The sequence below is a fragment of the Stomoxys calcitrans genome, chromosome 2, assembly GCF_963082655.1.
Source record: "Stomoxys calcitrans chromosome 2, idStoCalc2.1, whole genome shotgun sequence".
In the NCBI taxonomy this organism is placed as follows: domain Eukaryota; kingdom Metazoa; phylum Arthropoda; class Insecta; order Diptera; family Muscidae; genus Stomoxys; species Stomoxys calcitrans.
This window is the reverse complement of record NC_081553.1, coordinates 1,157,427-1,168,107: the sequence shown is the minus strand read 5'-3', so window position 1 is coordinate 1,168,107 and position 10,681 is coordinate 1,157,427. Positions and strand designations below refer to the sequence as shown.

The following is a 10,681-nucleotide window of genomic DNA, read 5'->3' as shown; positions in this document are numbered from 1 at the left end:
GATATGACAATATGGTCGGAAAATCTAATCTCGATGAGGTTCAGGAGTATTTCTTCTCAGACCACTGCTACATTACGTGCTATTCTACACGGCCAGCGTCGAATCAGAAAAACTTCCGTGATAAGTTGAAAACCAACTGGCCAAAATTCGGAAAACAACTCAGAAGAAGACCTGGGCAAGATAGTTTAGATCGTCTAAGCATAGAAGACATTGACTACAATGTCAACATGATTACGACTGCACTAGTGGAGTCTTTCGAAGATAGTTGTCCTCTTCGAGAAAAGAAATTAGTTCCAGAAAAACCCTGGATAACCGGAGAGGTTCGCAACATTGGGAAAGGGGACTGCAGGCTTTATAACAGAGCACGTCGTAAAAAAACGGAAGTATATTGGGATGTGTATTACACACAGCTCAAGGAATACAGTAAGATTGTCAGAGCGGCAAAACGGCAAAACGTGCCTCGTGGAAGCTTTTCTGCGACCAGATCGATAGCGTTAATGACGCCGCCAAGATGAAAAAGTTTCTCACAAAAAACCATGCTCAAACTGAAACGTTATTGGAAAGGCCCACAGACCTATACGCTTTCGTCCTTTCTACTCAAAACCATGGAACGTATTATGGACACAATATAAAGAGTAGGACATCCGGCGAACTGCTCAAATACAAACAGAATGCCTATGTCAAGGGAAGGTGGGTGGAGACCGCCCTGCAATATGTTGTGCACATAATAGAAGAATCCTTTGAGACCAAGTCGTACACACTGGCGGTATGCATTGACATTGAGGGAACTTTTAACAGCATTTTATCGCTATGACCACCATTGATAACCTATTATGGATGCTGACTGAGGAGGGATTTGAACCCTAACCTAATAATCTTCACCCTAACAGGTAAAATGTGCTGACTTGTTCGTGGACACGGTTAGCGAATTCGTCGACAATCTGTAAGACACGCCAGCAGATATGACATATCGGTGACAAAATTCAAATTTTCTCAAAGAAGTCTTTAAAGACAATGTCATGATAGACGCTTGGACTGCTGAGCTACTTCCATCACACACACACACATAAGTCTTTTGATGAAAAAAGCTAAGGTGCCGGGTGAAGCTTTTGCACCAACGTGTTTTCGACTTGTTGTGGTATTGCGAACTGACTGCAACAAGTCGACTGTTTAGAACGAAGCGAACAAAACAAAACAAAATTGTTCGCAATAGCTTAGCGGTTGAATGTAGAACATGCGCATTGTGGCGTTTAACTTGCCACTTTCAGATGAGGGGTGATTTGGGAATTGTAAACACACGCAGTCCATCGACAGCAACGATAAGCGGAGTTATTCGAAACTAACCTCCAAAGTGATAACAAAGGCAAACATTTTTACATTTTTCTTCTGGTCGACTTTATTCGGTGTGTATAACATTTGCACCAAGAACTGGAAAAATCTAAAAATATTTTGAAAAATATCCACATTTGGAACCCAATTTGATTTCGATTTTGATGCAGTGAAACCTTCCATGAAACGAACAAAATGCAGAACGAGTTTTTTGTGTTTTAGTGTCGCTTTAGCTACAAATCAATAGCGGTTCGTTGCCCATATGCTAACGCATTTGAAGCATTCCTCGCAATAATTTCCATCGCTAAAACTTGTTTGGCGTTGTCGAAAAACTTAACAAAAAAATTGTGAACAAATGCAACAGCCGCATCCATCATTAGCTTGCGTACTAAGTGTCGTCCTACAATAAATATGGAAAATATGGGTCGACTACGTAAGGTGAGTAAGAGTACGAGTAAGTGATGGCCAGTGTCGTTGGCCTGACCTTCACATTGACAACCATTTTAATTGAGTGTGGCCGAAATAAAAGTCTTCCCAAAACTGGAAGAAGTTCATACTTTTTTCAAATCCCTCACGCGAATACTGCGCCGTTTACAGCTTCGGAGCGTCGAGCATGAATACGTTTGTATTGCCACGATATTTGAGTATCGCATAATTACCCAGCAAACAAAAGTGCGTCAAAACATATAAATGTTTGATAATTTCTGTTTTATGCCCTCTAGCATAGGATATGGGTACGATTCCGCAATTTTAAACATGTTTTTTGAAGGGTATCGTCAGCACTTTCCCGCAAGTAAAAAAATTTAAAATCGGACCATAAATGCGCTTTCTCCAGCCCGAACAAAATTTTCTGGGTCCAAGGTGATCGAAATCGGCATAGTATCTCCCAACATCCGATCGTTCGGCATGATTTCTGAGTGACTTAGAGAACACAATTTTTCTGCGACTTAGATACATTTTTCGGTGATAGGTTTTGTAACGATTTTCAACGTTCATGCTAATTGTGGTCGACATTCATATCCTGCCAGGGATGTAAACAGTTTTTTTCTTTGCTTAATAAAAAAGAATCTCCCTCAATTTCTTTTTTCATACCACCTTCAACTGTTTTAGCATAAAAATTCCTTCTCGCCGCCAACCCTATCGTTCTTTGTAAGCAATTCGATTTGAACTTTAAAATTTCCTTGTTGAAAGCTGATTTTCGATTTGTGGAAACTTTCATTGGGATTTGTCCTCACCTCCCTGCCAAGCGACAAGTGCCAGCTACAAATGAACGAACTGTGCCAAACAACTTCGATTGGCATTCATGACACGAATATTCCATTGTCAAACAAAGCTAACGTACAACTGGAAAACAAATTAAGCGACAACAACAGCAGTGACCAGTGAGTGACCAGTTGTTTGCTAAATTCCGTTGTAAGCGGAGCTCTGTTCGGCGCTCATTTCAATGTTGATATAACCGAAACGAGGTCTGATTTGACTATTTTTCTTTTCCCAATAGCCAGCCACTGCTGGAGGCAATGAAACCCAGCTTCTGCTAAAGTCTTCGCCGAATATTTTGGAAAATTTCCCCTACGAAGACTTCAACTTGCAATTTTCGTCGCAGCCTAAACGAATGACGTCACCCCCCACAAGACACCCCCGTATGCAGCAGCAACAGAATCGTAACAGCACTCGTCCAAAGTCGCCTCTTTTTAGTGACACTCTAGACAGGCATGAGTTCATGCAAAATGTCATTAACACGAAGCCGTCTAGTGGCGGGAGCAACTACGACATACGTTACTCGTCACCAAGTCAAAAGGAAGCCACCGTGAGGAGAAGTTTGGAGGAGATCTCCAAGGACATAAAGGAGATTGAAGATTTCCTAACAGTAACCGAACATGTCCTTAAGAAGGAGCGAGAAATGGAGGCCGAGGTTGAAATGGAGATGAAGCGAAAACGCACAAAGGCAGAATGTAGTCCCAATAAAGAGAACAAAACACCTTCGCCTCCAAATCGGTCCCGCAGGAACTCCAGCAAATCCGTAACCTACAAAATCAATTCGTTTCGTAATCGAAAAAAGAAGTGCAACTCTCCCAGACTTTTCAATTCGCGTTTGTATTTTCGCAATGGCAAAATTGGGTGCCTGGAAGCCGAAAACGCAACTTGCAATGTGCAGAGTACCCATGCCCTGGTTAAACACATTCTCAAATACGAGAATGAGAAACCCTTGGTAAGCCCCGAAAGCGTTCGAAGAGTTTTAAGTGCGGTACCGCAAAATTCCCCGCCGGCCGTGGAAACCAGACGAAAGTCGGCAGCCAACGAGCCGGCTTGCCCTTTGCCAGGTCAAGTCGTAGAGAAACGCCACTCTCGAGAGGAAGCGTTTGAAATGCAGCCTCTAAGCGATGCCATAACCAAGGCGACTGGAAAAGTCCTCTTGGATCCTGGCGATTCCGGAGTTCACAACTCTCCTCAGACGGAAAGTTATGGATCCAATAGCCAGCCGCTGGTCGATGAGGACGAACAAGATGTGCAAATATGCTACGACGAATTGCCCGAGCTGCCGAATGAGGAGCACAATCTGGGGGCTCTAATGGACAGTGAAGTGCATGGCATGGATCCAGACGTACCAGCCCATGTGATTATCAACCGTCTTTCAAGTGCCGATAGCTTGGACTCCGATGGTCAACAGTTTCTGAGGGAGCAGGTGCGGCATTTGGTGCGTCGTTTCACCGCAAGAGCAAACAAAATGAAGACTCGTCTTGAAATGCCGCCCACGCCCAGCAGCACTGCTTCCTCTCCATCTCCACCGCCGCCGCCACTGAAGGCTAACACTGTTTTCGCCAATAAGGGTACGCAGTCCCCGGCAAAGCCACGAGCCACGCCAGCTCAACAGACGCCCAACAAGAAGCCCCTCTTCGTAGCCGATACACCACGTTCAAATGTGTGGCTCTGTTCGAGTCTCTGCAGTACCGACGACCAGAAAACCTTAGATCCGCAGGGCACCCTATACATATCTTGGTTATGTGTTGTGTCTATCTCATTCCTTTACAATGCCTGGGTCATACCGTTGCGTTCAACCTTTCCTTTTCAAACACCCGAAAATACCAATAGTTGGCTAATCATGGACTTCTGTGCCGACATCGTCTATCTAGTGGATGTGGTGTTCTTCAAGCACCGCATCATGTACCTCTTCGAGGGCTTCTGGGTAAAGGACAAGAATCTAACGAGAAAAAACTACATGAGAAAATTACAATTTAAGGTACGTCATTGTGTCGTTATGCGTAACAAAGCAGTAAATTCTCCTTCTTTCAGTTGGATCTGTTGGCATTGTTGCCTTTGGAGTTGCTCTACTTTAAGTATGGCACTAAAGCGGTATATCTGCGATTTCCTCGATTCCTGAAAATTCAAAGCTTTTGGGAGTTTTTCAAGCTACTCGATCGCGTTATATCGTCGCCTCATATCGTAAGTATTGCTACACTCCTTTCACTCAGTGGTCCAATTTCGCTGTCGAACCTTAAACGACTTTACAACGAAGTGGATTAAGAACAAAATCTCCTAAATGGAAGAAAAGTGTATAGGTACTTTGGACATTTAACTCGCAATCGTGTTCGTCAAATCTAGCTCCTTTAAAACCGAATTTCAGCAGGTAAAAGTTGTTCAAACCCATTTTTTTAGTCTCCATCTCTCCACTATCGTAGACTGGTCCATATGAAGAATTGGATTGCTTTGGAGCCAGACATTTGAAGTTCCATCAGCTGTGCTGATGGGCCCACCTTATTAAATACGCCTTATATGTGCCTTTACCAATTTCATCAGATTGATGTTTAATTCTTTGGTAGAAATTCCAGACTGCATTCTTGCTCAAGAATATCTCGATTCGATTCATCCTTACGTTCTTCCTTTCGAAAGCCGAAACAGAAAGAGCGCGCTGAGTTTTTTTTTTTTTGAGCGTCGCGTTGCAGAAATGTAACTCTGAATACAAATTACACAAAAGCAACGCGGAAAAGTTACAAAAATTCTACTTTTGCGCTTGAAAGTGAGCGTCATTCTGTGCTGCTACTCGCGAAGAAGTGTTTTCATTCGTCAAAGTTAAAAATTGTTTGCGACATTTGTCTGCAGAGTTGCACTTCTCAATGCGGCGCCTTTATTTTCAACGACCACTGATCTGAAAACGCACTATCCCCACTGGCGTCCTGTGATACCAAAGCTGGCGATGAGGGTTGACTATAGCTAGGCGATTAACTCGAATCATTGACTTCGAAAAATTGGTGGTTCCTCGACGATAGGAATCCGAGTTGCTCATTATTCTGACTGTTCTTTGCTCAGTTAAAACAAAACAAGAAAAAACGTTGTGTGTGAAAATGTGTCTATACCAGTGACGAACACACAATTGCAATTATTTGCAAGGCTATGGGTCTGCTTGCAAGGCTATGGGTCTGCTTGGGATTATTTTCTTGTGTACGTACAAAGTAATGAGCAATAGAGTGAGTATTTTTGCCAACCACTGGTCTATCCGCTCAAAAAAGTACGTTTACATTGGCCACTAAATCCGGAATTCGAGATTTAAGTGCTAAATCCTATGTTTTTTCGTAGGTTTTACCATAAAAAATAGGTCCCATTTTTGCAGAATTCATTTTTAAATCCCAAATAAAACCGACTTCATGGCTGAATAATCGATAAAAGTATCGACTGTTTTCAAGAATTGTGTATGGTTGTGTGTGATATGGACATTCATGTATACGTTGTACGCTTGTTATGTCATTTAAATCTCTAAAAAACGCAGTGTAAACGGACAGGATCTGTTTTTGGATTTAGTTAAATTTAGATTTAAAAAATGTCAGTGTAAACGTGCTAAAATACTCATCTTTTTTCACTAGTAGGAGAGACACAAGAGAATAATAATTTGTTCAGTACACGAATAATCGTTTGCGGCTATCGAAACACTTTTACAATTGAAGAGTTTTTGGTTTTACAACGAAAGGAAGGTCCTTTTACCGTAGACGAAGCTTCTAAAGGATTTACGATAAACAAAGTTAGATACCTTCCATAATACTACGTTTATGGCTATCGTTTGATATGTTGAAGCGAAACGTTACACGGTTACAATAAAAGCAAAACTTCGTGATAAAAGTATTTTATTTGTCGTAAAAATTTCCCAATCGTTCTATTTTTTTGCGTGTATGAATCCTTCTGCTGAAAAGGCATGTACAAGAAACAAAAGTTTCTTAGTCTTCCATATGTAGTTTTTTTGGTTCAAGGTATTGTTGTTTTTCTTCAATATCTCCAAAACAGACTTCCAGGCTGCATCATGGTCATGGTCCTCGATACTTGGAAACCCATCACCATGGATTCTGCTAGAAATTTCCCAATTTGCCGAAATTCAGGCAAATTAGGCAAAACTTTAAGCTTGTAGGTGTCGTAGGAGAGTAATCGGGAGATCGGTTTATATGGAAGCTTTATAAGGTTATACACCGATTTGAAACATACTTACCACGGATGTTGGATATCATAACAAAACACGTTGGACAACATTTTAGCCAAATTCATATCGGTTCAGATTTGCATGTACCTGCTTGTTGGGGCCTGTTCCCAAAGTTCCCGCCTTTGGAGTTGGCCTTCAACAGACAGTTTATCTCCGATGTATATTTGATGACTGTGAAGTCACAAACTCCAAACTTCTCGTGGAGAATTGAGCTAGCAGTTTCCCTTTATATCCCAATCAACAGCCTTGCAAGAGACGGTGCTTGATAACTTTCACCGGCTTCACCATGGGCCCACAAACAACACTATACATTTTCACAAACAAACTTTCTCCAGCCCTAGGGGGCAATATTATCAAACTAAATTAAGGCAATTTATTTCCGTTTAATTATTATTTCATAAAAAGGTTTTATTTTCAATCGCCATCAACCTCCATCAATTAGAAGTTTTTTTTGGAACAATTTTCAAGGGGATATCGTTGTTTGTTGGACAGCTATCGATCTAAAATGTCATAACGATCAAGAACATATATACTTTATGGGGTCGCAAATCAATGTCTCGAGGTGTTACAACCGAAAGACTAGTCTAGTACACCCCCATTCTGTGGTGTTGGGTATAAAAACAACTATTGGGTTAAAATCGTGAGCTATGATCCTAAGTTATGGAAAAAACGCTCCAACTTGAGACAGATTTTTGATTCTGTTGACCAAGGTAATAATAGTTTTTAAGTTCATACACAGTGCATATTGTAAGCAGGTGGATGATGGTGGGTATTCCAAGTTCATTGTGGCCGGACTTAATGGATTTTTATGTTTTTTTTTTTCTCCCGTAATCCATTCATCTAGGTCCGCATAGCGAAAACCCTACTCTATATGTTGTACATGATCCACTTGACGGCCACGTTTTATTACGCCTACAGTGTTTATGAAGGTAAAAGAAAAGTGTTGGAAAAGTCAGTACCAATTTAAAATATATGATTTTTACAGGACTTGGCACAAATCGCTGGGTTTTCAATGGCAAAGGACATCCTTATGTGCGATGTTTTGCATTTGCAACCAAAACAGCCACATCGATAGGTGAGAAAGGATTGCAGATCTAAATTTAAAGAGTCAATGATGATTATAACTCATTCGATGCAGGTAAAAATCCCAAGCCGGAACTGGAAGGTGAATACCTCTTCATGACTGCTGCCTGGCTGATGGGTGTCTTTGTCTTTGCTTTACTCATTGGTCAGATACGAGACATTATATCGACGGCTACCCGAACCAAAAATGAATACCGCCAGCTGGAGGATGAGACTTTGGAATACATGAGACGCCTAAATCTTCCTAAAGAGGTGCAGAAGAGAGTGAAAATGTGGTTCAAGTTCACGTGGGACCAACAACGCACCTTGGACGAATCGAATATCTTGGACTCTTTGCCCATAAATTTAAAGACCGATATTGCCATATCAGTTCACATACAAACCCTGTCTAAAGTGCAACTTTTCGCAGATTGTGAAGAGGCGTTGTTGCGAGACTTGGTTTTAAAGCTGAGAGCGGTCACTTTCTTGCCTGGTGATTACGTATGTCGCAAGGGAGAAGTGGGACGCGAAATGTATATTATAAAACTAGGCCAGGTTCAGGTCATGGGTGGCCCCAATAGCGACACCGTCTTAGCCACACTGTATGAAGGCTCTGTGTTCGGTGAAATCAGTTTGTTGGGAATTAATGGGGCAGATCGGCGTACAGCGGATGTGCGTTCCAAAGGCTATGCCAATCTCTTTGTATTGTCAAAATCAGATCTTAATGAGGTCATTGCCTACTACCCTAATGCCCAGTCCATTCTCAAGAAGAGAGCTCGCGCCCTTATGCGTAAGAATGCTGCCCGTGAAAAGGAGGAAAGGGCCCGTAGTGCGGAACAAGCCGATGTAGTAATTGGAAACCCCAAGACGCCAGAGAATCCACCGAAGCTTTTGCAAACAGTCATACAAGCATTGCCGTATGAATCACCTGCTGTCTTGCTACTGTGTCGTGGCTCCAAACGCATGCGGAAGAAACGTCACTCTGTTAAAATGGAAACAATCGAGGATCGTGAAGTCGAAGACCTTACCGACAGCCATCACCACATCAAAGCCAGAGACAGCTTTATGCTCCCTCGAGATTCGCGAGCCTACTCTCCGGACCTGTTATCTTCTATCCAAAGAGAACTGGAAAATAAGCATCAGTTTATCAATTTGACCGATTCTGAAAAGGCCTTGATTATATCAACATCGAGCAACGATTCTGTCCGCGTGGAGGACATCGAACAATATGGAAAGTGAATGAAAATTTGAACCGGGCGGTGCCTAATTAATGTAACAGTTTAACTGAAACGGCAAACCAGCAAGGCATTTTCTTTGTAGGAAATATTGTTTAAGTGATGTATCAACTACTCCAAATAAATGTGCTTTTGATGTTTAAAATAAAATGAACTAGAAAACCAGCTGGGAAAGGCAAAAGTCGGGCGTAGCCAAATATATAATACCCTATATCTGGTCAAACTTAAATTTTGTATGCCTCTTACAATCGGGCTACGACCTTAAGAGGCCATTTTAGGATAAAGATATATGTATATCACAAAAATTGATAGGTTTTTATTCTCTTGGTAGGTTGGGAGGCTAACCCAAAGGTTTTTCTAATACTACTAAACTCGGCATAGTTGTTTATTGAAATCGGCCCAAAAATACAACTTTAAAGAACTCAAGTATTCTTATCGGGAAATCGATATAAATGGTGGTATATCATGATATAGGCCATCTTGAAAGTATAGTCTATGGCTAAATCGTCTATGAATGCTACGACGCACATTGGTGTGGGAATAAAAAAAGTAAAAAAAAAAAACAGAAATTATTATTAAGATATCTCTATTCGTTTTTTTTTTCTTAAAGTTTTTATACTCTCCATCATATGGATACACAAATTTCTGATCTGAGACCAAACTAGGTTAACAGAGGTCCGACCGTCTGTCCGTCCGCCTTTCCGTTTGTCGAAGGAATAGCTTCATTCCTTTCGAAGGAATAATAATGGCATACAGATGCTAATTTGGATTAAGTGAGCAGTTAAGAAGCAAGGCTACCTCTCAACAGACGAAGATTACACTATACAAGACACTGATACTGCAAATTTTGCCCATGAACATTCCACTAAGGAACAGGGGCAAACTTTTCACATATCAATGAGTGCAGTCCGAATCAAGTTTAAGCTCAATGATAGGAGCCTACTTTCTATAGCCGAGTCCGAACGACGTGCCGCAGTGCGACAGTGTATGAAGAAGCTCTTTTGAAGAAAGCTATATTAAAATGCTTTCAAAATGATCGATGTCTACTTTCTATTTTGTTCAATTTTAATATGAAGGAATCAGATGAAAAACACATCCATTGAAATTGGCTGTTAAAACAGTGAAGCTATTAATATAAAGAAACTCAAGTTTCAATTTGTTCCTGACATTCTTGTTAAACCCATAAAGGCATTCACCACTTGCACGATCAGCTCTATTCATTTTGGCTGCTTCAATCCAATGGCCCTAATATTTTTTGAAATACGATGAAAAATGTGATATTTTATTTATTTCCATATTTCAAATTTATCAATCTTATATATCAAAATGAATTTTTGTTTGTTTGCTTGTTTGTCGGTTTGTTTGTTCGTATAGACTCAAAAACGGCTGAATAAACGGCTATATAATTTTTTGATATCGGAAGGGGGGCGAACCCGCCCCTTACCCCAAAAGTACTACCCAAAAATAAAAGTGTACCGATCGCGACAATATGGGACTTAAATAAAAGGTATTCAGGAGTAGAGTACGAATTTCATATTAAAATTTGGGTCCAAGTAACTGGTGGGCCGCCCCAACCCCAAAACCCCCTAAAATA

The 10,681-nt window shown here is 41.1% G+C and overlaps 1 protein-coding gene across 1 annotated transcript; it reads left to right on the top strand.

Moving 5' to 3' along the window:
* The first annotated feature begins 1,267 nt into the window (after positions 1–1,267).
* On the top strand, positions 1,268–9,237 carry LOC106083814 (cyclic nucleotide-gated cation channel beta-3). Its single transcript, XM_013247070.2, has 6 exons — positions 1,268–1,767; positions 2,828–4,567; positions 4,621–4,770; positions 7,635–7,719; positions 7,776–7,865; positions 7,929–9,237. The coding sequence occupies exons 1-6, from the start codon at positions 1,741–1,743 to the stop codon at positions 9,089–9,091; spliced, it is 3,255 nt and encodes a 1,084-aa protein (XP_013102524.2). The 5' UTR covers positions 1,268–1,740; the 3' UTR covers positions 9,092–9,237.
* Positions 9,238–10,681: the final 1,444 nt, after the last annotated feature.